Raw genomic sequence first — 27,469 nt, forward strand, 5'->3', positions numbered from 1 at the left:
CACGGAGGTTTAGGGCCAGGCTTAAAGATCCAGCGGACCAAGGTTGAAACCCAACAGTAGGACCCCAGGCTAGTTGTTTGGCTTTCCTGTGGAAGAATCAAATGCCACTTAATTTGAATGAGGCTAAATGAGAGAAGTAGGCAAATTGCACGAGAATTACAGCACCTGGGACAGGTCCCCTCCTTCTTCCTCTAAGAGGTCTTCCGGGAGCAGGATCGCAGTTTCCAGGGGCTTCTCTATCCCGTCAACCTCTGGAGCCCAGAACGTTTTCAGGTTTCAGCCAACGCACAATCACACAGGGGACCGACCTACAGCTCCAGGCTCGTGATAACGTTATTTTATGTTGTTGAAAGGAATGTTAAAGTGTTGGGTTTTATTTTTGCAAGAAAGACTCATAATGACCCCAAGCTTGGGCAAGGTGGCGTCAGTCAGTTTAAAGAAATATTTGTGGAATTAATCTAAACCCCAGCCTCCAGGAGCCCCCCCCCCCCCGCCCCCCGGAGGCCATGGCATGGTTTCTAGCATGTCTGGCTAACACGGGTTTCTCCTCCTCCTTGAAGCCCATACTACTGCCTCTGTGAACCCCCTAACCCTTGACCACCTCCAGTTTGGCCCCTTTACCATGTCTGTTGTCATTTAACCTTTTACTGCCCCTTATAATTCCATGCGGAATGCAGGCACCCTCTTAGGGCCCCAATAAATGTGGGGGCTTTGGCCAGAGGTCCATCCGCAGCCAGGATCCCTCTGAAGGCTCCAGGGAAGAATCCTTTTTTGCCTCTCCCTAGCTTCTGGTGGTCTATAGGTGATTCACTCCAATCTCCGCCTCTGTCTTCACATGTCTGTCTCCCCGTGTGTCTGTGTGTCCCTGTGTCTTCACGTGGCCTTCACATGGACAGCACTTGTACTGGACTTAAGACCCACCCTAACCCATTATGGCCTCATCTTAACTAATTCCCATCTGCGAAGACCTTAGTTCCAAATAAGTCCACATTGGTCGGTACTGGGGGATTTGGACACAAACGCATCTTTTCTGGGGAGATACAGTTCAACCCACAACAGAGTTTAATGTTGAAGAGTTATGTCTGTAGAGAGAAAAAGATAACGTGGAAAAGCAGACTTCAGGAGCACAGCCCAAAGTCACATAAACCAGATGTAAGAGAACATATCCTAGAAAAGGCTAGAAATAACCTATTTTGTGCAACGTGTACATACACAGGTACGCAGGTATGTGTTTTTTCCAGATAAAGACTCCAGTGTAAAAGAACTAACAGTGAAACCCTTAGAGGACAGTGTCGGCATCTACCAGCATAATCTAGGGGCAGGAGAAGCGATCTAAGGCCAGCGATTGTCCTTAACTACGTAAGGCAGTCCACAACTGGGAGCATGTGTAAGGAAGTATTCAGAACTCACTAGCAGTCCAGAAAAGACAAAATAGTCACAGTGAAATGTCACCATACCCATAAGCCCAGCAAAAATGGGGTGGCGGGGATGCTTTTGTCCATGGTAGAAACGTGAACCATGAGGACCTTTTCAGAAAGCAAGACAGTGACCTTGTTGGACTCCTGAGGAGCAAAAGGTCAAGAAAGTTTTTCTGTTTCAGCACAAGAGGGAAATGTGTTCCTTGCCTAACCATTTGATGATATTAAGGAAGTAGCCTTAAAATTTTAGGTGTGATAATGGTATTATGGTTAATTTGGAAGTAGTCCTTTTTTTTTTTTTTTTTTTTTTGCTTCTTCCTCAAGAGGTTCATCCTGAACTGTTTACTAGTAAAATGAAGTAATGATGTAACATCTGGGTCTTTACTTTAAGTAATCCAAGGAGCAAGGGGTTCAAGTGGTTGATGGTAGAAAGCAGGGGTCAGCACACTCACAGGCACGGGCCAAATCCTGCCGCCGGGTTTTGTGTATACAGTTTTCTTGGAATGCAGCCCTGCTCATTCTGCTACATATTTGTTGAGTATGTGTGAGGCTCCTTTTGTCCTCCGGCTTCTGCAGAATGGAGGACTTGCAGTGGAAAAGCAGACTTCGGGAGAACCATGTAGCCTGCAAAGCATAAAATATCTACTGACTGGCCTTTTACAGAAAATACTTGTGAACCCTTGTCCGTAAGGAAGCCAGTTTGGCTGGACATTCTTAAAGGTTGATGCCGGGGACTGCATGGATGCTGATTGGATTAGACTCCGTGTTTGTAGGTTTCGATCTTTCCGTAATGAGAAGTTAAAGAAAAGAAAAGAAAAAGCAACATGCTTTGACCCCATGTATCCCATTTCTAGGAATCTACCTGTTGGAAATGAAGGCATCTATTAATAAGGATACATGTATAAGCATGTTAACTAAAATGGTTAAAAAAAAAAAATACAGGGGTGCTCGAGTGGCTCAGTGGGTTAAGCCTCTACCTTCAGCTCAAGTCATGATCCCAGTCAAGCCCCACATCGGGCTCTCTGCTTGGTGGGGAGCCTGCTTCTCCCTCTCCTGTTACTGCTCTCTCTCTCTCTGTCAAATACATAAAATCTTTAAATAAATAAATAAATAAATAATTTTTTAAAAACCAATGCAAAACTGATCGTCTACCAGTATGGGAATGTTTGTATGAATCACACCACCGTCCTGCCAGTACTTGTCTCTTTAAAGAACGGACTAGAATTTTGCCATCCCGCTTGGAGACTTTTTCATGACACATTTGCAGTTGAAAAAGGCAGGATGTAGAAAAGTCCGTACTTGGCAATCCCATTTCTAGAGAACAGGGGCAGAATGGACCCCTTCGGTAGGTAGTGGTGTGTGCATGTGTGTGTGTACGCGTGCGTGAGACGCACAGCACATTCACGTGGCCCAGTGTGGAGTACCATCTATGGAAGGAGAAGCACAGCAAAACAGGAAAAGGAAAACACCTCTATTTAAACAGCCAGCGTGACACAGTCCCGTTCATGTGTTTGTGTTAAACTGTATCCGTGTATCCACACGATTTGCTACCTTCCAAAGAGAGTTAGGATTTTTAACGCAGCTGCAAAGGAGTGAATATTCTTAATGCACCTTAAGTAAGGGAATAAAAGAGAATTTGGATAGGGTTGGAAGAGACCCAGGAGTAGGGAATGTGAGAGGTAGAGTGACCCCTGCAGTCCTGGGCTAGCTAGGGAAGAAGTGTCCGTGGAAGGTTCTAGCGGTGAGAGAGGGGCGGCTGGATGGCCTTTGGGCCACAGCCGCTCCCTGATCTCAGCGTCTCTTCCTCCTGCTCCCGGAGAAATAATGTTTCCCTGGTGGATGAAAGGCATCCCTTTGTGCGGGCTCTAATTGCCGTGTTGTTGTGCCAAGTGAATGAGTGGTAGACAGGCACAGCAGCTGGGCACAGCCAATGCCAGGCAGCAAAGCCCGCTGCCTTAGGACAGCCTGGGCCAGCTGGCCTGGGAGCGCTGCCCATCTCTGCCCCCCACTGGGGGCCCTGCCTGTATGGGGGCCATGGGGCAGAGGGGTCCTCGGGGAGCTAGGGAGAAGTCACTGCAGGGAGAGAATGGGGTGGGGTGCCTGGGAGGGTCTCGGACACTCTAGAAGCGTATTCATCTCAGCCTCCCCTCCCCTCCCCCTCCCTCTTGTTTTTCAGACTGTCAGCATCAATAAGGCCATTAATACGCAGGAAGTGGCTGTAAAGGAAAAACACGCCAGAAATATCCTTTTGGATGTTGCTTGGAAGACCAACCCCGAGGCGGGTCGAATGGCGGGGACTGAGGTCAGGGCGAGGTGTCCTTGCTCAGCTGCGGAAAGGGGAACCCCCACAGTGGCCAGGCCTCCTGCAGGTTCGAGCAGCCTCGGTGGGCAGCAGCTGGCCTTTGAGACCACAGCTCATGGCGTGGGGGTGGGGGGGAGGACCAAAGCCACTTCCGAGTTGAGCTCTGTACAGTTTACCACGGACCCCACCCCTCTTGGGACTTCCCTTTGAGAGTTTTCCTGAGGGCACAGGAGGGAGCGTCACGGCACTCCAGACCCTGCACTTGGCCCCTAGGGGCCACATGGACCACCCCCGTGGGAGCATGATTATCTCCCCTTCTCCTAGCTCAGAGCCGGTCAGTGGTCTGGGCTGCCATAGGCTGGCACCGGGGCTGAGCCATGGAAATTAGAGCCACCTGTGGGAGCTGGTTCCCCCGCAGTCAGCAGGGGAGAAGGCGGGGCCCTCAACGCAACTTAGGGAGCTGGTGGCTTGGAAGTTTCCAGCACCCCACCACGCCGTACCTCTCCCCATGCTTTATTAGGCCTTGGGCAGCCACCCCCGTGGGGTGTGACTTGGGAGGGAAGTGCAGGCCACACCCTTGTTGGATCGCTTGGGATCTGCCCTTGAGGGATAGAGTCCACGAGCTGGTGGGCTGACCCCCAGAATTGCAATGGCGAGGCTACTGGAGAACCGGGGCAGAGCAGGGTGCAGCCCAGGGCCAGCGGAGGCTGGGCTTCTGTCTGGGACGAGCACCTGCCGCTTGCTTGCCTGGGCTCATCGTGGTGGCGGTGACACAGCCGGGTCAGAACAGCTCACATGGAGGCCATCCCACCTCCACCCCTGGCGGAGATGCTCCAGGTTCCCTGGCCAGAGGAGCCCTGCCCCGCCGGCGGGATGCCTAGCCCATGGCAGACCGTCAGGAAGCAGTGCTAACAGCACGTCCTGCTCTTTATTGGTGGGAAGATACTTTGGTTGGACTTTAGGGCTTTGCTACAGGATGGGGGCTCTAGGTACCCCAGAAACCTGGCCCAACAGTGAGCCTCGTTAGACTTCGCCCTTTTATCCCCAGAAAGGCACAGTCCCCTTGCTTTACCGAGTCAAGAAAAGCCCCAGTAGACTTTTTCACGGGGAGAAGACCTGGTCCTGACTCCTGTCTGCTAAGAATACTGATCCCTCCGATTGAGATAGGAAGTAAGAGATGGTTGTCAGAGGTCAGTGTGCTCGGGACACATCAGACCCTCCCAGGGAGGCTACCCGGAGTGACAGAAGGGATACCAGAAGAAGGTTCTGGAATCCCACCTCAGCAGCAGTCTGGCTCGCTCTGGTGGGTCCAGCCGGATCTCCATGAGCCTTCGTCCCCTTGTCTGTCAAATGAAAGACTTGGCCAGAGAAGATCTCAAAGGTCTCACGTTCCCACTCTCACCTTCTGGGAGTTTCTCTGCGTCACCATTTCTAGGAGGTGGATTAAATGTTAAAAGGCTTGGCTCTGAAGGGCAGGATTTTCAAGCCTAAAGATATCACAAAACATTTATTCTTTATTGATTTTTTTGGAGACCGTCAGCCACTCTCAATCCCAGCTGAATAAGCATTTGGGAGTCTGACGTCAGAAGTGCTGTTCAGATAGCAACTGATCCCGGGTGTCTACCTGCTCCACTGCTCGCCCCTACCGTGTATCTGCTCCCAGAGGACTAGAGACTAAGTCTTATCTATTTATTTTTTAAATATCCCTGAGTGTCTTTTATAGTGCCTGATACACAGTGGGTGCACTAAACTGCTTAGGAAATCAAAGGACAGAAAGGTCTCCTTGCTTCTTTCAAGGTCACAGTGCTTGGCTTAACTCTGCACTTGCTCCGGCTTCAGTAAAGTAACCACAGTCTGCCCTGAGACGTCCGCCCAGGAGAGGGGTGGGAAGCTGTCCTCTCTCCTCTTGGCTTCCACCTAGCCTGAGGCGGCTCTGCTTCAGGGGAGACTGTGCCGTTATTTCAGAAATCCCTCCAAGACCTAAAGCTGACGTCAGCTTCCAGACCCAGAAGTCTGGGTTCAAGCCCGCCCCCCACCCTCGAAATGCAAATTTCAATCTGGGGAAGGAACTTGGTGATACCCTCTAGCCTGGAAGCAAAATGGCCTGTGTTCTGGATGAGTCATAGAGTTTCTGACCCGAGGCAAGTCTTTCTGTCCTGCATGGCACTCCCCCTTTCTTACCTGAGTCTTGACAAAGGAGCCTGTAGTTCTGTGGAAAGACCTGCCCTTGGACTTGATGGTGCGCAGTTGCTGGGTGTGTGAGGCCCATGTAAGCGCTAACTTAAAATCATGCCAGACCAGATGGACGTTTATTGCGTGCACATCGTGGCTGGGGTCCATGGGTGCGTTTGGAATTGGATCTCAGGCGGATGTGGCCTCGGGATCCCACATAGAGCGAGTTCAAGGTGTTGGGAGACACGTGCGCCTCTGAACGAGACCAGGAAGGCTCATGGAAGGGGTGAGGTGTAACAGTCATTTTAAGTTTGGGGAAAATGCTTCCAGTTCCGGAATGACTAAGTCATTAGGACGGTGCAAGGGACGACACCGGGAATAGAGTCATCGGTATGTAATGGTGTTATCTGGTGACAGACCGTAGCTCCGTGAGGTTGTCCGAGAACTATGTCGGATACCAGAAATGAATGTGCCATGATGGATCTGACCCGAGATGGATGCCAATTATCCTTCAATGAAGAAATCACAGAAAAGAGCAGAGTGCCTATTTGGGGAGGAGTCAGGTAACTGCTTGGAAGAGGAGCCGAGGTGTCCCCACCAGGGCCAGGGCCCCAGTGAAGAGCTGAAAGCGTGCCCTCGCATCTGCAGACTGGATTAGAAAGAACTTTGAGACACTATAACGTGTCGCTAAAATATGAGCTGTCATTATTCCCCCAAAGGCCCCTTCCTGCCCTCAGGTAACCCAGGGGAAGGGCAGAGTCTGCCTCCCACAGCACAGCCCTGATGCCAGCCAAAGCTTCTACCCACTTAAAGGCAACCCAGGACCGCCACTGGCCCAGAGCTCACTTGTGCCAATTGGAAAAGGCCCCATCCTTGCCTGTGTTTTCCATGACCCTCCCTCACCGTGCATACTGGGCACCCACCATGAGAAAGGGGCGCAGACCTTTTGGTCTGTGGTCAACCGGCTGCCTCTCTCTAGCAACGCTGTCCTCTGCTGGAAGTTCTGCCACGTGTTTCACAAACTCCTCCGAGATGGACACCCAAACGTGAGTTCTGGGGCTGCAGGGGACGGCCAGGAGGCCAGGGACCCATGTGGGGAAAAAAGGGGGATCGCCTGAGGCAAAAGGGGCGCTGTTTACTCTGGCACAGAAAGGGGCAGCTGCCCCTTTCTCCTGGCCTTTATGATTATTATTTTTTTAAAGATTTTATTTATTTGTTTGACAGAGAGAGACACAACGAGAGCGGGAACACAAGCAGGGGGAGTGGGAGAGGGGAGAAGCCGGCTTCCTGCCAAGCAGGGAGCCCGATGCGGGACTCGATCCCAGGACCTTGGGATCATGACCTGAGCCAAAGGCAGAAGCTTAAGAACTGAGCCACCCGGGAGCCCGTCTCCTGGCCTTTAGGCTGATTAGAGGTGGACTTGTCTGTCTGGTCTGCCCTCTGCCCACCCCAGCCCCATCTCACGCCATCCTCTGGTCCCGTTGTTTTCTTTTCTCTCATCAGCTGTTTCCTTCCCTCTCCAGGTCCTGAAGGACTCCCTGAGATACAAAAATGAATTGAGCGACATGAGCAGGATGTGGGTGAGTTTGGAGACGCACCCGGGGGCCGCCTGCACCTGCCGCTCCTTCCGCAGCGGCCGCAGAACAAGGACTGTGGAACGGAATGAATTCATCTCTTTCAGCTTGCTTAGGATTTCTCTCCTGAGCATCGAGGCGGGGATCAGCAACGGCCCCCAATAGTACCCTGATAGCCACAGTCTTTCCTGGGGGCCCTGAAGCTGCAGGGAGGTTCTGGGGCCTGGGAGTGTCTCCTGCCGATGGAACCTCACGCCATAACACTCTCCAGGCATCGGGGTCCCTCGGCAGTGACTTGGCCACAATTCCTGTGTCTTTCTTCTGCTGGTCCCATGCGGGTCACAGAACGCTGAGAACTAGCATTCCCAATTCTTACTGCCAGTGCCTTTTCTTTCCCTTTTTTTTCCTGAAACTGTAGGGATTCTCTGTGCCTTAGGATGGGAGAGGAGGTAGCTGGGGGTATCAGAATCCATTAGAAAAGGTTTTTTATATACACGCTAGAATCTCTAGATTCTGCTGTCCACGGAGTATGTGTGTTGACAACAGAGAATTTGCATTTTGAAGACTCTCTCGGGTCGATTCTTTTTTTTTTTTTTCTTTTTTTTTTTTAAAGATTTTATTTATTTATTTGACAGAGAGAAATCACAAGTAGGCAGAGAGGCAGGCAGAGAGAGAGAGAGAGGAGGAAGCAGGCTCCCTGCTGAGCAGAGAGCCCGATGCGGGACTCGATCCCAGGACCCTGAGATCATGACCTGAGCCAAAGGCAGCGGCTTAACCACTGAGCCACCCAGGCGCCCTCTCGGGTCGATTCTGATACGTCTCTTTGCCCCCACTGGTTGAGAGGTCTGACCCTTTCCTTCCAATTCTTTTTATTTATTTATTTATTTATTTATTTATTTGACAGTCAGAGATCACAAGTAGGCAGAGAGGCAGGCAGAGAGAGAGGAAGGGAAGCAGGCTCCCCGCTGAGCAGAGAGCCCGATGCGGGGCTCCAACCCAGGACCCTGAGATCATGACCTGAGCTGAAGTCAGAGGCTTAACCCACTGAGCCAGCCAGGTGCCCCTCCTTCCAATTCTTACCTGCATCTGTCTGCATTCACAGAATGTTAGCAGTGATGTCATCCAGTGCATCTGGGCCTGATGAGAATACAGGCCCAGAAGGAAGCAGCCTTTCCTATGTCAGGCTAGTGGGTCTGAACAAAGCTAAGATGTCCCCTAACCTCCCAGGTGCATGCTGGAGAGCTTTCGCTGGTGTCTTTAAAACACGGCAAGCGTCGGTCTTCTTTTTTGTTAGAATTTGCTGGGTGTCTCTTTTCCACCCTTTTACTCTTGACTTTTCTATATTCTATGTCGTAGAAAAGTCCATTCTCAGTAGCATTTAGTTGAATATTGTTGCTTTTCTTCGTGATGGCAGTCTTTGTCTTTTTGCCGCACATTTACCCCATTTACATGCAAGGTATTTTTAGATTTCTGTCTTCCATCTCAGTTTGTTTTGTTTGCCTCTTCTGTCCTGTTTCTCTTCTCTTCTTGTCTTCTTTCTATCGACTGGTTATTTTTTTCTCCTTCCATTCCTCCCTTAAACGAGTTAGGAGATTGTTTTTAAAACTCTGCTTTTATTTTTTTGCTCTTTGGTACGTTATCCAATAATTACAGAAGGCATGTTTAGTTTATCAAGAGCTAAAATTCATGTCTCTGGCCGTTTCCTCTGTAACATAAACCTTAGAATATTTTCACTCCGTGCCCTCCCTCCAAACGGGTACGTTATGCTTGTCATGTATTTTAATTTTGGTTTTGTTTTTCTTTTTAGGTTCTCTAAGATAATTCATCTTAATCGTTTTTGTTCTGTGCTCCTTCTTTTCATCTGCATTCTAACATCTGGGATCGCTTTTTCTCTGCCTGAATTATTTCCTTTAGTGAAAGCCTCATAGTGACAAATAACCAATTTTACTTGTTTGGGAATGTCTTTATTTCACCCTCCTCTGTGGAAGATGCTCTCCCTGGGTTTAGGGTTCTGGAGTAACAGTTATTTTCTCTCAACACAGGGCAGTATTATTCCAGATACCCTTCCACTGACTTCTGGATTCCATTATTTCCATGAAGTTGGCTGTCACACTCACTGTCCCTTCTTCGAAGCAAATCTGCTTTTCCTCTGGTCATTTTTAAGATCTTACTAGGAAGAGGTGCAAATGTATTTGGGATTCTTTAGATTTCTTAAATCTGTGGGGTAATATCTTTTATCAGTTATGAAAAATTCTCTTTTTCTCTTCAACTATCGCTTTTCTCCATTCTGTATTTCCCCCGAGACTTTGGTTATGACGGTCTTTCCTGCTCTATACCCCAGTGCCTTTTTTTTTTTTTTTAAGATTTTATTTATTTATTTGACAGAGAGAGAGAGATCACAAGTAGGCAGAGAGGCAGGCAGAGAGAGAGCGGGAAGCAGGTTCCCCGCCTAACAGATAGCCTGATGTGAGGCTCGATCCCAGGCCCCTGAGATCATGACCCAAGCTGAAGGCAGAGGCTTAACCCACTGAGCCACCCAGGTGCCCCCCCCCCCTTTTTTAAGCTCTACATACAACACAGGGCTTGGGCTCATGCTCAAGAGATCAAGAGTTTCATGCACCACCAACTCAGCCAGCCAGGCGCCTCCTCACCCCATGTCTTTAAACCATGTTTCTTTGTTTTCTACCTGATTGCCTCTTAACTGCATTCTGGATAATTTCCGCAAATGTTAACTTTCAGCTGGGTCTAATCTGTTGTTAAACCTCTTCATAAGATTTATAATTTTAATCTAGCTTTTATTTCTTGGAGAGGTTTTTTTTTTTTTGGCTCCCCAAATCTGCTTGTCATTTTTTTTTTTTTAAGATTTTATTTATTTATTTGACACAGAGAGAGAGAGATCACAGGTAGGCAGAGAGGCAGGCAGAGAGAGAGGAGGAAGCAGGCTCCCCGCTGAGCAGAGAGCCCCATTCGGAGCTTGATCCCAGGACCCTGGGATTGTGACCTGAGCTGAAGGCAGAGACTTTAACCCACTGAGCCACCCAGGCGCCCCTGCTTGTCATTTTTTATGATTTCTTGTGTCTTACATGCATTTTGAAACAGCCTCTATTATCTTAGACAAATTAGACATTGATCTCATCTATTATTTCTTATACTTCCATTATCTAAAGCCCTTCAAGAACCGTTCCTGCCGTTTGTTGTTTTTGATGAATGTTGTTGCGTGAAGGAGTTTCTTCTTGTGCTTCTTTTTAACTGTACGTTGTCCATTTTCCCAGGAATCTTATTTGTGGGAACTCTTTCAAGTCAGGTTCCTCTAGAGAGAATGGATATTTGAGATCACTCTAAATTCTCAACTTAGGGTTTTGTGAATTCCAGGCAGATCCCCTTGAGTTTGGGTTCCTGGCTCCAATTCCTAAGAGTAGTTTTTCCCTCCCTCTGATCACAGCAGTGGTTTGAGGTCCTCGGGGAGGACTCCTTTGGTGTGGGAGTGCTGGAATCCGTGTTCTTTCCAGTTCACCCTTCGTCCTGCTACACCAGGGAAGCAGTCTTTTCCTCTTCCACCAGACTCTTCAAGGTGGGCCCTGTCTCCTATTCACCACCTGGTTCCCGAGGTCCAGAAAAACAAGTTCAGTTCACCTGGCGTGGCAAAACCCCTGTCCCCGCCAACTCTGTCACCCCGAATTCCACTTACTCCCCTAGTACCTGCTTGAACTCAGTCCCTAGCCTGAGGATTCCGTACTTTCTCATTAGTTCATTAATGCCTTCAAAAAGAAGTTTGAAATATTTTACCCAATATTTTCGTAGTTTTCAATGGGAAGGATCACGCAGATACCTAGCCCGACTTGTTATCCAAACTGGAATTCCTTTAGGCCTTGTTTCCTATGGCGTTGTCTCTTCCATTTGGCTTAGAATTTCTGGATATTAGATACCTTTTTATTTAATTTTTTTTTAAATTAAGACCTCATTTTTAAAAAAGATTTATTTATTTGCGAGAGAATCAGGGAGGGGCAGGGGGAAGGGGAGAGAGCATCTCGAACAGACTCCTCACTGAACACGAAGCCCAGTGTGGGGCTCGGTCCCAGGACCCCAAGATCAAGACGTGTGCCGAAATTAAGAGTCGGCCACTTAACGGACTGAACCACTCAGATACCTCCTAATTTTTTTTTTTTTTTTTTTTTTTACAGCAAGTTTTAGGTTCACAGCCTCCAAACACATGTAATGCCCCCTGTTTATGAACATACCCTGCCAACATAGTTCATTTGTTACAAGTGACTCAGCTTCTCTGATAACATCATAATCATCCGAAGTCCGTGGTTTGCATTATAGTTTATGGGGGGTGTTGGTCGTATACTCTGCGGCTTTGGGCAAATGTATCAGGACTTGTACCCACCATGGTGATACCGCACAGAATAGTTCCACTGACTCCAAAGGTCCTCCGTGTTCCACCTGGTCATCCCTCCCCGTCTCCCCCAGCCCTTGGCAACCACTGGTCTTTGACGCTCGCCATAGTTCTGTCTTTTCCAAAAGGTCATGGAGCGGGAATCCTAAAGTATGTCACCTTTTCAGACCCACTTCTTTCCCTTAATAACATTCGGTTCAGGTCCCCCCATGTCTTTTCAGGTCGTGATAGCTCGTTTCCCTTAGAGTGCTCAGTAATACTCCGTTGTCCAAAGGGACCGCAGGTTACCTACCCATTCCCCAACTCGGAGTATCTTGGTTGCTTCCACGTTTTGGTTTTTTTTTTTAAGATTTTATTTATTTATTTGACAAAGAGAGAGAGAGATCACAGGCAGGGAGAGAGAGAGGGGGAAGCAGGCTCCCTGCTGAGCAGAGAGCCCGATGCGGGGCTCGATCCCAGGACCCCGGGATTATGACCTGAGCCGAAGGCAGAGACTCAACCCATTGAGCCACCCAGATGCCCCTGCTTCCACGTTTTGGCCATTATAAATAAGGCTGCCATAAACACCCATGAGCTGGTTTGGTTTGGTTGTTCAACTCCTTTGGGTAAAAACCAAGGAGCGTCATTGCTGAGTTATGTGGCAAAAGTGAGTTTGGTTTTATAAGAAACTGCCAAACCGTCTTCAAAAATGGCTGCAGCATTCTGCATTCTCACCAGGCAATGACCGAGAGGTCCTGTTGCCCACATAGTGGAATTTGGTGTTATCAGTATTCTGGATTTTGGCCATTCTCATAAGTGTGTGCTAGTGCCTCCGTGTTGTTTTAATTTGTGTTTCCTGGTGACATGTAATGTCGAGCATCTCTCCATTTATTCATTTGCTATCTTCTTTTTTTTTTTTTTAAGATTTTATTTATTTATTTGACAGAGAGAGAGATCACAAATAGGCAGAGAGACAGACAGAGAGAGAGATGAGGAGAAGCAGGCTCCCTGCCGAGCAGAGAGCCCAATGCAGTACTCGATCCCAGGCCCCTGGGATCATGACCCGAGCCGAAGGCAGAGGCTTAACCCACTGAGCCACCCAGGCGCCCCTCATTTGCTATCTTCTTTGTATGTCTTCTTTGGAGAGGTGTCTGTGAAGGTCTTCAGCCCATTTTTTAAAAATCAGGTTGTTTGTCTTATTGTTGAGTTTTAAGACTACCTTGTATGTTTCAGATAATAGTCCTTTATCAGGTGTGTCCCAGTCTGTGGGTTCTCATGCTCTCGACGGTGATTTTTCCAGACGTTTTGTAATTTTAATGAAGCCCATCTTGATGATCAGTTCTCTCATGAAGCATGACTCTAGTCTATCTCAAAAGTCATTGCCATACCCAAGGTCGTCTGTTACCTCCTATGACTTTCATAGCTTTACGTTTTACACTGAGTGATCCATTCATCTTCTGCCTTCTGATCCTGGTGCATTTTCATGTGAGATAGGGTTGTCTTCGATGAGGAGCATAGTTTCGCTTTGTCTGCTCTCCACTACTTTCTCATTTTTCCATGATGAACAAGTACAATGTACAATTACGATTTTTTGTAGAAAACGAATATATTAGGAAATAATCTGATCTCTGGCATTGATACTTTTCAACCTCCTCTGATGACCCCGCTCCCTCTGGTGCCCCTCAAGGTGTGTTTCTGGGGGTGGGGGGGTTCCTCTAGTCTAGAGGAGGTAGAAGTCAGAGCGCATGTGGGAACCACAGCTGTTCAGCTCAAGAGTTCTTCGTGCCCCCCTCTTTTGTGTGCAGGTCAGAGTCTCAAGCATCACTCTGCTAATTCCAGCGTCTTCCTGGGCACCCAGGATGTGACCGCATGGGCAGATTCCACAGGAAGGCTTGTTTGCCCCCAGCTAGGATCTGTCCCATTCCAGTCCCCATCCCATGTAAAACCCTCTAGCTGCCCTCAGTCGGCTAGAATCCATCTGGAGGAGCTGTTTCCTCTGCTGTACTTAGAGAGAGAGAGACAGGAGGAAGGAAGCAGCCTGTGACCAGACTGATTACTCTGGGTGGGATACTTAAATGCTTACATCAGAAGCCATGTCTAGAATTCATGCAAAGGAAGTTCTCGTGTTTGTACACAGGATTGTCCTGTAAGAACAGTCATTGAAATATAGCTTATGATAGAAAGCATGCCTACGGCGAAGACGTACAGCGGTAGGGAGTTCATTTGATAAATTACAGTACTCACTCAATAACAGTTTAAATAACAATTATATTTAAAAAAAGAAACTATATATATTGTTATATGGAAATATAACAATAAATAACTCAGTAACAATTTAAGTGTCGTTAAAGATATCGCTAAAAATAAAGAAACAAGAACATTTGAGAAGGTAGGGAAAAGAAGTGAAGTATATTAAGTTAAAAAATGGGTTCCATTTTATATTTGAGAATAAAGGTGGAACACAGAGAATTTTTAAGTCAGTGAAACTATTGTGCGTGATACTGTAATGGTGAGTACCGGACGTTATCCGTTTGTCGAAACTCGTAGGATGTACCACACCGAGAGTGATTCCTGATGTCAGCTTCACTGTGGACAATGATGATGTATCAGGGAAGGTTCGTCAGTTGGGACGAATGTCTTGCTCTGGTGCTGAAGTTGACGAGTTGGGGGCAGGTCATGGTTTTATACACCTGGAAGAAGGGGGTGTATAGGACATCCCCGTACTTTCTGCTCAATCTTGCTGAGAACCTAAAACAACTCAAAAAAATAACATCTACATGTTAGCATCTACATGACTCAGGCAGAAGAGCATGTGACTTGTTTTTTTAAGATTTTATTTATTTGAGCAAGAGTGACCCTGCATGGGGGAGGCGTAGAGGGAGAGGGAAAAGCAGGCTCCCCTCTGAGCAGGGAGCCCGATGCAGGGCTCCACCCCAGGACTCCGGGATCATGACCTGAGCCAAAATCACGAGTCAGATGCTCAACCGACTGAGCCACCCAGGCGCCCCAAGCATGCGACTCTTACTCTCAGGGTTGTGAGTGTGAGCCCCATGTTGGGTGTAGAGATTACATAAATAATAAAACTTCAAAAAAAAAGTCTATTGAAATTGAAAAAAAAAATTAAATTAAATAACATGTACTCCAGAATGTTTGCCGTGATTCCTCCTGGTGTTTAGATTAAGGGTGACTCGTTTGTACGTGTGCTTGTCTATATATCTTCTAAAATTCTCTGCAATGGCCGTTTGTTTCTTTCAGAAGTAGAAAAAAATATATCGACGACCTGGCGGGGCGCCTGGGTGGCTCAGTGGGTTAAGCCACTGCCTTTGGCTCAGGTCATGATCTCAGGGTCCTGGGATCGAGTCCCGTGTCGGGCTCTCTGCTCAGCGGGGAGCCTGCTTCCTCTCTCTCTCTCTCTGCCTGCCTCTCTGCCTACTTGTGATCTCTGTCTGTCAAATAAATAAATAAACTCTTTAAAAAAAAAAGAAAACAGACGACCTGGCTGTCAGTCTCTGCCCCAAATGTTAGTACTGATACCCTGCTTTCTATTCGTTTCCCGAAAGGGCCACCTGAGCGAGGGGTACGGCCAGCTCTGCAGCATCTACCTCAGACTGCTAAGAACGAAGATGGAATATCACACCAAAGTGAGTCTGCTCCCCACGGTTCTGCCCGCTCCTCCCCCTTGCCCCCCACCCCCACCCCGGCCACCACCGGGAGCCGAACTCTCACGCCTTTCCAGGAATAGGTTGGCCCAGGACCCCATCACTCATGGGAGCGTTTATATCCTATCCAGTGAGAGGAAGATGGCAGGACAGCTGCTGCGGGACACGGAGCTGGGATTCTGGTCCCCATCTCCCGCACCCTCCTCCCCCTTTTGCAGAGAAGGGCCCCAGCCCGCAGGCTACCTGAGGAAAATATTTCAGAAGCATTGCCTTGACTGTTAATAAAAACAGCCCCTTTTAGGGACTGAGTTCCCACCCAGAACCTTCTTTTCGGCCATCTGTGGCCTTAGACAGTATTTCTAAGGTGCTGAGTGCAGCTAAAGCCATCATGTTGGGAATCAGGTGGCACATAAGGATATGTAGAAAGGGTCTGCTCCTCCGGAGTGCCTGGAACCGTCTTGGGGAGGAGGCCTACGTACCTGCGGCAGCGAGTCACCGGGCAAAGAGGCCCCGGGAGCCTGTAGCAGAAGCCGGAAGCCTTCGGAGCTGCTGCAGGGCTGCAGAGCTGCTGCAGGGCTGCGGCGTAGAAGGGGAAGATGAAAGGAGAGGGCAGAGGTGGAAGGCGGAGGGGAGGGTGTGGGCGAACCACGGTGGGGAGGAAGGGGCTGCTGGCACTGGAAATGGGGAAGCGAAGAGATTCATCTCTTGCCGCCTGGGGTGGGGGGTGGCCCCGAATCACAGACCCCACCCTGACCGTCCTGTTGAAACCGTGCCTAGGAAGGCTGTGTTCCTATAGCCTAAGACCCTGAAACCAGGAGCCTGCTCCAGTGTCTTGCCTTGTCGCACAGCTCCTCGGTGATGAGGTGGGACTTGAACCCAGGCCCGTAGGGCACGAAAGCCCCTGCTGCTCCGTGGGCAGCCTTCCCTCTGCTCGTGTAAGAGCCCAGTGCTGGCCGCAGCCCAGAACTGGGTCAGGTTCTGAAGAGAGAAAGGTGAAGGGACTTTGGCCCGGCCTCCGGGAGTCCTATTTGCTTGGGAGACAAGCCAGGCCAGTCCGGTGAGGACCAGAACTGTGAGATGCCCAGGATGGTACAGGAGCTTGTAATGGGGTCCTGCGCCCAGACGCTGGCGACCCTGGCAGGATTCTATCCGGCGGGACACCTGAGCCCACCGCCAGGTCAGGGGCTGTGACACCAGCAGCCGTTTGTCATCTCACACCTCCGTGGGTCGGGAGTTCCAGAAGGACTGGGCAGGGCAGTTGAGCGTGCAGGTCCCGCAGGCAGTCCCAGCCTGGTGCTGGCTAGCGCTGGGGCAGCGTGGAGCTGGCCTGGCATCTCCCTCCTCGTGAAGTCTCAGTGCGAGTGAGAACTTCCCTGCAGCCTGGCCAGGCTCCCGGGAGGACAAGGTAGAAGTGCGTGGCATTCGTGTGACCCAGCCTCGAAGTCACAGAGCGTCCCTTCCACTGCCCTGTATGGGCTGAGGCATCACGGGGGTTCCTGGAGACAAAGGGATGGGGCAGGGACCACACCACCCAAGGTGAATGTCGACGTCACATTGTAGACAGCGTGTCGAGCCGGAGAGGCAGCCAGTGCTGGACGTACAGTGTGCAGGTCTGCCCTCTGACCCCACAGTCCGTTCCCCACCCTCCCTCCCTCCCAAGGAATACACCCACACCCCAGACCCCCACATCCTTGTCTGCCACCTTGCAAGGGGAGAGGAGGGCAGGGCGGCCGTTCCAGGCAGAGGATCAGCCTCAGACAGAGGGCTTGGCCTAGCACAGTTTGGGGTTCCTGAGGGGTGGGCCGCAGACCCACATCAGTGTGAGGAACGGGCTGGTGGGGGGGTGGGGGGGTGACCCCACAGGTGTGTGAGACCCTCCCACTCAGAATGGAAGACGGTGAGAGCCAGATTAGGACGGTGGTCCTGGGACAGGCAAGAGTGGTGGGGTCTCTCTGAAGACTGGCAGGAGGGTGGGGGGGGCAACAGCTACGGAGATGTGGGGCTCATGGGAGGGACCTGGGTGATCAGGAGCCCAGAGAGGCCGAGTGAGGTCACGGGCGCTCTGCATTCTGAGCTCCGGGAGGACAGAGGACAACAGAGGACAGTTGTGTGTGTCTCCTCGTGTCCTGGGTCCTGCCCAGCATCTAGCCTAGAACAGGGGCTCAATCAGGACTCCTTGGATGAGGGACGGAATGAACCAGAACCTAGATTGGGACATTGGCAGCTGGTCCTCGCACAAAGGCCCAGGGTCCCCAGGGTTGCCAGCGGTGTGGTGGAAGGACCGGGCCCAAGAAGGGGCACCGGGAACAGGTCTCTGTAATGTCCAGATCGAGGGAGGAGGTTAAATATGGCCAGAGGGGGGCGCCCAAGGAACTGACCGACTCTTGACATTCGGGAGCCGGGGTGGTGAGCCTTGCCCACAGGAGCGGGCGGCCCGGAGCCCGGAGGCGGGCGGAGGAGGGTTTCTGTCTTCAGAGCCCAAAGTGTTCTCCGTGGAACTGATTCCTCCCTTGACGTCTGCATCTTTCCGGTTGCCACGAGTTCCATCCACTCCAGGCAGGCCGCGCTGGGGAAAAGATAATGATACCGATGATGATGCGTAATAGTTTTTCCTGACTTTGGGGCCACAAAGCAGAATGTTTTCCGACCTCCAGGATTGTTTCATGATGTTTCCCTAACGTCAATATGCAAATGGGTTTGTCTTCCCTGAGCTCCCCGTGGCAGGTGTGGGAAGTGGCCCGAGGACAGAGGGAAGCATGGGTGAGGGCCGGCGGCTGTCACGCTGGGTCTCGCAGCAGGGCCAGCGAGCATCTTTAGAAGAATGTCCCAGAACACGAATTGTTAGGGCCGAGCCCTTCCTGGCTCCCAGGTGTGGGACCGAGCCTTTCCCTCTGATGACAGGTAGTGGCTGTTCTCTGCTGGAGCTGGTCAGGGGCTCTGTGGGCGCCGACACGGCCCCTGAGAAGGGTGTTTGTGCTGCCTGAACAGAGCCGTGAAGCCTGCTGCTGGCCGAGCCGGCTTGCCTGCTGTCAGCCTGAGATGCTCTGTCCTGACGTCATTCCTCTGCCTCCCTTTCCAGAATCCCAGGTTCCCGGGCAACCTTCAGATGAGCGACCGGCAGCTGGATGAGGCCGGAGAGAGCGACGTTAACAACTTGTGAGTGGCTGTGGACCCAGCGGGGAAGCAGGCTCCGCGTTGCCCCTCTAGCTGGGGTCACACGGGGCCTGGTGGCAAGGGCAGTGGCTGGGCTGTCCGTGCTTCATCCGGAGGGGGTATGACCCTTTGCCCTCCCTTCTGCCACCGTCCCTGTGGAAGTCACCCTACATGATCTTCACATGGCCTTAAGACCCACGTGGGTGAGGCCTAAGGTTCGGGCATGTGGCGGTGGGTGTGTGTGTGCACGCGCATGTGCCCTGGGGACAGAGTCAGCGACACAGAGCAGGGCGGAGGGGACTGAGGAGGGGCTGGCCTCAGGCTTTGGAACAGAACCTCTCCCTCCTCTGCCGTCCAGTTTCCAGCTAACAGTGGAGATGTTTGACTACCTGGAGTGTGAACTTAATCTCTTCCAAACTGGTGAGTCTCTCCCTCCCATCTGGCCCAGGCTCTCATGGGAATTGCCTAATTCCAAGCTTTATTCCCGGCTTGGACCAGCCATCCTAGCCCCCTTCTCCCTCCAAGGTTGGGCCGCACAGGCCAGGAGACGGCAGTGTCCCCACCCTATCCCCTCCCCCCCACTCTCCTCGTCCCTGGCGCGGGGAGGGGCAGGAGCTCAGTGGGTGCTTCCAGAGTCGGTGATTGCATTCTGAGCGGAACAACCAGGCTGCCCACCCTGCAGGCCTCCCAGAGCCCAGAGGCGGGTCTGACCTCTTTGATAACCTTTGGACGGGGACCCCAGCGCTGGCCGGTGCTCAGTCTGCCACCAAGCTGGGCTGGCACTCGGGTCGGATGGCTGCTAAGGATGGGGGTTGCCGTGTGCCCTTTGGCCGGCAGCCAGGGTCGACCAGCTGGTCGAGTTGAGCCGTTGGCCAAGTCCATGCGAGAGGCCCACAAAGCCCCTTTCCACTAGCAAGGGGAGTTGGGCCACCCTTCCAGTCTCCCTTCGCGGAGGGTTTCGGTGCCCCCCGGCTGTCAGCCCCCAGCCCTTCCCTGGCGTGAATCAGGAAGGAAGCAGTCCCGTTCCTTTCTCTCTGGCGTCCTCTTTTCCCACACCTGCCAACATGGCCCCCCCTTCTCTCCCAGGGAAGAGTAGAGCCCGTTTTCTAAGATTCAAGATGCTCCATGACAAGTGTCCAGCCAGCGCTGGGCCAGGGCAGCAAACGCCTTCGTATTTCGGCCGATCGGTTCAGTGCTGGATGTGGGAGATGATCACCACAGCCAGCTGGGAACCGTGGTTTGTAGGGGAAAGAAGATCCTTGGCCTGCTAGCAACTTCTAGAAGTCTGTTGACTTCTACAAAAGTCGATAGAGAAGTAAAAATGAAACACCAAATAGAATCCCTACCTTAAGGTGTTCCCAGCCGAGTAAGAGAAATGGTATGGATGCATTTTTTTTTTTTAAATCTTTTTAAGTTTGATTTAATTATTGTAGAGCGAGAGCACAAGCAGGAGGGGCAGAGGGAGAGAGAATATCTCTAGCAGATTTCTTGCTCAGCACGGAGCCCAACTTGGGGCTCGACCCTATAGCTCATGCGATCGCGTGACCTGAGCCAAAACCAAGAGTCGAACGCTTAACCGCCTGAGCCACCCAGACGCCCGTACCTGGCTGTTCTTACAGGCGTGGATCACTTGTATCATCATCACTGGATACTGAGCTCCTCCCCGGAATCAGGAACCATGTCCTCCTCATCCATGAATAACTTCCCTCCGTTCGAGCCCGGTGTCTGGTACATAGCAAGTGCTCAGCAAAATTCAGGAATGTGTGCTTCGGATAACAGCAGTGATGAAAAGATAGGGGGCCAGTGCTCATAACCAGTATCAATATCCCACCCAATGCCGTGGGCCTGTCGGGAGTGAATCAGCCACTTTTGCTAGAGTGGAGCTACCCCAAGTCTTGGCACAAACCCCAAGATCGTTAAGTGCTGGTGGCTTTCTTGCCCCTGAGCCAGCGTGGGTTCAGAATCAAGAGCCCTCGACTACTGGTCTCCCCCACTCCCTCTCCTGTCCCCCGGTCCCCACTGTGTGCTGCCGAAACCAAGGCAGCTGGTATGGGAAAAAGTCTCTCCAGCTTCTGAGTCCTAGTCTGTGACCCTGCGAGGTTCCCACCCATCCCCTGAGGTTCCCTTGGTTTTCCGCTTTGGGAAACATGAGCCAGTGACACTTCTTTCCAGCCCTTGCGACAGCTCTCCAAGAGTGGTCCCTGGACCAGGAGCATCAGCATCTCCTGAGAACTTGTTAGAAATGCAAAGGCCCAGGTGCCGCCCCAGACCTCCTGCTTCTGAACCTCTGCGGTGTGGCCCAGCCAGCTGTGTTTTGGCAGCGCGCCCCCTCCCCGGCCAGGTCTACACTATCCGGTATGGTCGCCACTGTCCCATCGGTAGCAGTTTAATTATATTAAATTAATTACATCGCATCTATTTAAATAAGTTATAATTAAATAACCTTTAAAAGTCATGTCCTCGGTTGCACTGGCCATGTTTCAGGCACCCGAGAGCCTCATGTGACAGCCACAGTGGGAGGCTCTGGGAGACACTTATGTCTGTCGCTCGGTGTTCCCGGCTGATACTGCTTCGCGCTCAGCTAGGAAATAACAGCGTTCAGCCCTGGCTGCATGTTAAAATCACCTGCGGGGGTTTGATACCTTCCCATGCCCCAGCCCTACCCAAGACCAATTAAAACAGCATGGGAGGAAGGGGAGTTGCAGGCCGACTTTAGAGTTTAAGTTTCTCCAGGTGATTCTAATCAGTCTCAAGGCCAACACCGAGAACCCCCTCGGTGTTGTGGGACACGTGTGCTCTGCATGTCCCACAACACTGCCCTTGGATACGCACCAGACCTTTTTTGAGGAACGCACTCTTAGAAGCCCCTGCGTTTTACAGAAAAGCATCTGGAGGCACAGAGAGGTTGAGCAACTTGTCCGCGGTCACACTGCTCTAGATGTTACCGGATGCCAAGGGGCATTCCTGGAAAGCGACAGGCAGGCCGGAGGATGGAGCCGTCTGTGATTCCTTGCCAGAGCGGAGCCCAGAGAAGCCAGTGGACTTGAGGATGGCCGCCTTGCGGTGACAGCTGCTTTTAATTTGTGTCAAAAAGAAAAGCTGCCTTTTAATTAGAACTGTTTGGGATTTTTTTTCTTTTTTCTTTTTTTTCAGCTGCCAGAGTAAGCCAGTTAACAGGGATTAGTGCAGTCAGGGAAGGCTGAACACAGCCACTCCGGGCTTTGATCCGGGGCCATCCCGAGCACTGATTTTTCTCGATGCTGCCTGCCGTGGCGTCTCCGCAGGTGGTGGGCGGCCACTACGGGAACAAGTTCAGGTCCGGCCAGTGGTGTGCACACTGAGGGTCCACGGCCAAGCATCTGGCTGCTTGATTTTAGAACAAGGGGTACGGGGTGCCCGGGGGGAGGGGCACACAGTCTGTTGAGCATCCATCTCTTGGTTTGGGCTCTACTTCTGATCTCAGGGTCCTGGGATCAGGCTTTATGCTTTGCGTGGAGTCTGCTTGAGATTCTCCTTCTGCCCCTCCTGCTTGTCCTTTCTCCCTAAGATAAATAAATTCAAAGAAAAGGAAAGGAAAAAAAAAAAAACAAACAAGGGGTTGGGGGCAGATGTGGAAGGGGGTCTGTGGAGCAAGACAGGGAGGGAGCAACGTGCCCCTCTGGAGCTCGAGAGGGTGGAGGGCCGTGCTTCTGCTGACCAGGGACCAACGGCAGCCTTTGATCCTGACGGTTCATCCTCGGCGATCCCCCTGGGACTCTTGCACCAGTCCCCTTCTGGTGTCCCAAGACCCTGTGACAAGCCCCTAGGAAGCCAGGGCTGAATGACTCCCTCCTTCGTGTTCTGATCAGTGTTTGCCATTTTCCCGTGTGATAGCCTTCAGGGGACTCGCCCTGTTCCCTGCCCTGCTGACCTGTCCCCCGGGGGTGTTGTAAGGGGTAGCTGCGTCCGATGACCTCGACCCCTGGCTGGCTTCTGCCGCTCCGAGAAAGTCACCTGCAGTTTCCCATCCCCTACTGCCCATGTCGCCTTTTCTTCCCTAGTGTTCAATTCCCTGGACATGTCGCGCTCGGTGTCCGTGACGACAGCCGGGCAGTGCCGCCTCGCCCCGCTGATCCAGGTCATCCTGGACTGCAGCCATCTGTATGATTACACCGTCAAGCTCCTCTTCAAACTCCACTCGTGTGAGTACAGTGGGCCACCTCTCCTCCGGAAGGAGGATGACAGCAGAGGCTGTCCCTTCTGGGTCCTTTCTGCCACGGCTCCCGAAGGCCCTAGAGCTCCCAGCCCCCTTGAGAGTGAAGAGCGGGGGCACAAGCTTTGGTGTGCCCATGGAAGCCCCTGGCTGTCCATAGCCGTGTCCTGGGACCGTTCCCCCCCCCCCCCCGCACCTCTGGCTTCACCACGTCCCCGTCCGCCCATGTCCCGTATCCCAGGACCCACACGAATGATGATACCAGACCTGACCTGTACCCACGGGCACATGGGCAGCGGTGTCCAAAGTGTTCAACCACACAGCTTCTCTACGTGTGGACTTTGTGGGGGAATAGAAGATGTGAAGCAGCTGCTCTCGTACCTAGGGGGCCGGCCCCTCCCCAGCCGCAGAACCCTGGGATGTGTTCGTAGATTCTGTCTGGGAAGCTACTGTAGAACTCTCATACTTTCGCATGCTTCCTGTTCAGGACAGTGCGTGTGGGTCCTCCTCCTGCAGGGTCTGCTGCGGGTGGGTCCAGTAGCTTCGGGGGTCTGTGTGGTGGAACCATCTCCCAGGTGAAGCTGATGTGGGTGATTTCTGGGTCACACTCAAGAGACATTCCCCGTGAGGGATATACACATGCAGGAATGTATGAATGATGGAGAACTGAGAAAATTCAAGACCTGAGTGCATATTAGCAAGGCGTTACGGCCCTGGCAAAGGCACAGGGACGCATGTTGGAAGGCAGGGACAAGGGATACTCTAGAACCGTGGTCTCAGAGAAGTGGGTCTGATTATCTAGCGGGGGCATGGGAAGCAGCATCACTGGGATTAATCCAGGATCATCTCAGGGAAGGGAGGTTGGAATCGGATGTTTATTTTTTATTTTTATTTTTATTTTTTTTAAGATTTTATTTATTTGTCAGAGAGAGAGCGTGAGCGAAAGTGAGCACAGGCAGACAGAGTGGAAGGCAGAGTCAGAGGGAGAAGCAGGCTCCCTGCGGAGCAAGGAGCCCGATGCGGGACTCGATCCCAGGACGCTGGGATCATGACCTGAGCCGAAGGCAGCTGCTTAACCAACTGAGCCACCCAGGCGTCCCGGAATCGGATGTTTAAGCGATAGGAAGGCTTTGGAGCAAGTGATTGTACCCGGAGGGACAGAGAGTGGACTGAATCCCAAGGGAAGAAAAGCAGTTGTCCTCCCCAATATATACTTACCTGAAAATAAAGGTTTCATTTTAGAATAGTTTTAGATCGACAGAAAAGTTGTGAAGATCACTGAGAAAGTGCCCCCATGCCCTGAACCTAGTTTCCTTTATTATTAATACCTTACACGAATATGATGCATTGTTACAACGAATGGACCAATACTGATAAATTATTTCTCAACTGAAGTCCGTACTTCACTCAGATTTCCATGGTGTTTACCTAATGTGCCATCCAGGACACCACATCACACTGACTCGTGTCTCCCTGGCCTCCTCTTGGCTGCTACCATTTCTCGGACTTGCCCCGTTTTTCACAACTTTGATAGTTCGAGAATTGGTCGCGCTCGTGTAGAATGTCCCCTGATTTAAGTCTGCCCGATGTTTTTGTCATGACTAGGGGTAAGGACTCGAGGGAGAGAGGCCACTGAGATAAAGTGCCATCGTCACCCTCTGTATACTGGGCATTTCGAATTATGTTATACACCTACTTCTTTGTACCAAATAAATGTATCATCTACTCAAAAATTCCTAAAATGTACATTGAAGGAATAAAACAAGAAATAAAGGGATCACTGAGTTGTGATCTGTCGTTGAGGTACGCAGCGTCACGCATTCTGGGAAGCAGGGACCTCAGAGAGCCCGCCCCATAGGGGAGGAGGCTGGTCTAAGAGTCCTCTTGCCATTGGTTGTGACCAAGTGAGCACCGGATGGGGACCGACCCAGTGCACGTACATCTGGGAGAGCTGTCCCTGTGCCACCTGCTGGGGGTCTGTCCTGCTGTTTGGCATCTTCCGTGGGGCACAGCTTCCAGCCCGCTGGACCCAGAATGGGTCATGCTCTGGGGACAAATGGACAGATGTGGAGGATAAAGCGCTCTTGGACTCACCACTGCCCCTTCTGGGCCCCTTTGGTCACCAGTCCCTGTCCCTGGGGCAGCTCGAGGCCAGGAATGGCCGCACCCCCTGTGGGGCTGGCCGCAAGCCCCGGCATGCATGGTCTTCTCCCTCCGGAGCTCCGCGGGGCTTACCTTCTCACCCTTCCCAATTCCCTCCTCACCCTTTCCCAATTTCTTCCAGGTCTCCCAGCCGACACCCTGCAAGGCCACCGGGACCGCTTCATGGAGCAATTCACCAAGTAAGTGGCTTGAGGGAGAGAATCAAAGGCTGCGAACACCCAGATCTGTGTGCCTGGCTGGCTGAGCCTTGCCTCTGAATTCCAGTCTCACGCTCCCGATGATCTGTCTCCAACCGAGCACTGGGTTTTCCTCCCCCGGACTTTTTCTCCCAGTTGTGTAGTCTCGATTGACCATCCAGCTCTTGGTTTTGGTTGTGATGATGGGGCTGTGGGATGGAGCCCCTCGGTGGGCTCAGAGTCTCTCTCCCTCTCCCGCTCCCGCTCATGAGCTGTCTCTCTCTAAAAATCAGTACATAAACAAAAAAAACCACAAGATTTTTTCTCCCTGGCCTTTTCTTTCTCAGTAAATGCTACCACGTGCGTTGAGGCCAGCGATCTGGAACTGTCTTCCCCACTCACGTCCAGTCCACTGGCACATGTTCTGCTCGTTTATCTTGGTTCTGATCGCAGCTGGCGTCTCTTGGGCTACCGTCGTTTTGTGCCCGGACCCTCCAATATGGCAGACGCCCGGGGCTTCTACTCCTGCCTCCTGAAACCCCGTCCCCCATCCCAGCCGTTAGAACAACCTTGTAAAGACGTCATTCCCTTGGTCAGACGGTGGCTTCCGATCACACTGATAATCAAATCCAAGCTCTTCTCCATGGTCTACAAGGCCCTGCTTGCCGTCTCTGACCTCGTCTTTAGGGCTTAGGGTGTTTCTGCCGCACAGGGGTCCTTTTTCAGTTCCTGGAACGTTCTCAGCTCATTTCTCCGTCAGGGCCTGCCTTAGCGTCTGCGTTCCGTCGCTTCGGCCGGCCCTTCTCCCAGCCTGGTGTGAGACAGAGAACCCAGGTGCCGAGAAGGGCGCTGGGGCTCTCTTTGACCCTCTTGTGTTGCTCTTAACTTTCTTCAGCCCTGACAACAGAGAAAAAGCCAAACCGCCAACCCCCCAAGCTCAGACTTCTCTTGCTGGTTCCCGGGCAGCAGTCAGAGGCCAAGTTCAGGGTTGTGCTAACCTCCCGGTTTGCTTATTCCATTTGAAAAGCCTTATATGTTTATTCTATAATAAATGACTTATTAAATCCTAGGAGACAGGCCCTGGGGCTGATTTCCTGGAATGGTAAATTCCAGTAGCTTATGAAAGCAATGCAGCCTATTACCGTTGGCTCTAGCCCAGAAACGGGGGTGGGGGGGTGGTCAGGTGATTTTATTTCCTTTCATTTTTTTCTAGCTTATAAAAACCTCTCCCATGAGCGGCTCCCTCACTTTCTTGTTGGCACGGTCCTGGTGGCTCTCTGAGGCCTCGGTGTCCCCGAATTTGGGGAAAGCGCCAATGACCTCAGAGGGACAGTCCCAACTTGGGGTTGGAAGGGCTGGCATGAGACCCCAGGGGTTCAGTGTATTGGGCTGAGCTGGAGGAGACTGTGTGTTGCGGGGAGAGGGCACAGAGACCCACAATCCTCCTTCCTCTCAGGAAATCTGTCCGGTGCTCTCTGCTTCCTCAGCCTTCCATGTTTTGATTCCAAATGGGGACCCGAGGAGGAGAGGAAAATGTGCTTTCTTCGTTCCTGTAGCCTCAGGATGGGGACACAGTAGAAATGGGTCACTTTTCTCCAGCGAGGTCCTGAGGAGTTAATTCGAGTTAATGCCTCTGTGCGTGGTGCTGTGGCGAACCCAGCTCAGAGGGGCTTAGTCTCTGCATTCTAGAAGCGTCTAGTCTAACTGGGGAGATAACAGAGAGCTCCAGAACAAAGAGATCTCTCTCAGGAATGAAGTTCCCTTCCCCATCCCTGTGGTTAGGACAGTGAATGTATTTTCTAAGCCCAACGTTCCCGGGAAGACACCTGCGAGGCAACAGCATCAATTCTACAGAGATGCCCTCTCTTCCAGAGGGTTTTGCCCTTTGACTACCTCTTTCTCATCACCACATAAGCAAGCCCGGGCTACAGATAACCTCTCCCTGCAGCATCACAATTGAATCCCAGCGCCATGGAGGTCATCTCCTTGACAGCCCGCGCCTTTGGGCTGGGCAGGCAGCCGGACTGCTGGGGAAGGGTGGGGGGCGCTGCACTGTCCCCGACCCCGGCCCCCAGCACCCCTCAGGCCCTTCTCCATCCCCAGGTTGAAAGATCTGTTCTACCGCTCCAGCAACCTCCAGTACTTCAAACGGCTCATTCAGACCCCTCAGCTGCCGGAGGTAAGAGCGCCCAGCCCCACGGTGGGAGCTGCTGGGTCCTGGGTGCTCTCAGATCTCAGGGACGGGCGGGCCTGGCGGGTGACACGATTTGAGGGTGTGTCCTCCG

General features: G+C 51.7%; 1 protein-coding gene across 3 annotated transcripts in view; it reads left to right on the forward strand.

Moving 5' to 3' along the window:
• The window catches only part of HIP1 (huntingtin interacting protein 1), a 138,735-nt gene that overhangs the window by 87,605 nt on the left and 23,661 nt on the right, over window positions 1-27,469 (forward strand). For 2 of the 3 annotated variants that reach the window (XM_082712554.1, XM_082712555.1), the window contains exons 2-10: window positions 3,595-3,658; window positions 6,796-6,938; window positions 7,416-7,472; window positions 15,402-15,482; window positions 18,580-18,656; window positions 19,012-19,073; window positions 22,694-22,834; window positions 25,130-25,187; window positions 27,288-27,363. In XM_082712554.1, the coding sequence (XP_082568680.1) occupies window positions 3,595-3,658; window positions 6,796-6,938; window positions 7,416-7,472; window positions 15,402-15,482; window positions 18,580-18,656; window positions 19,012-19,073; window positions 22,694-22,834; window positions 25,130-25,187; window positions 27,288-27,363 (759 nt within the window). Of the gene's footprint in view, window positions 1-3,594; window positions 3,659-6,314; window positions 6,456-6,705; window positions 6,939-7,415; window positions 7,473-15,401; window positions 15,483-18,579; window positions 18,657-19,011; window positions 19,074-22,693; window positions 22,835-25,129; window positions 25,188-27,287; window positions 27,364-27,469 lie in introns of those variants that run through there. The other variant, XM_082712556.1, reaches the window with a different exon arrangement.

The sequence above is a fragment of the Mustela nivalis genome (assembly GCF_964662115.1).
Source record: "Mustela nivalis genome assembly, chromosome: 19".
Classification (NCBI taxonomy): domain Eukaryota; kingdom Metazoa; phylum Chordata; class Mammalia; order Carnivora; family Mustelidae; genus Mustela; species Mustela nivalis.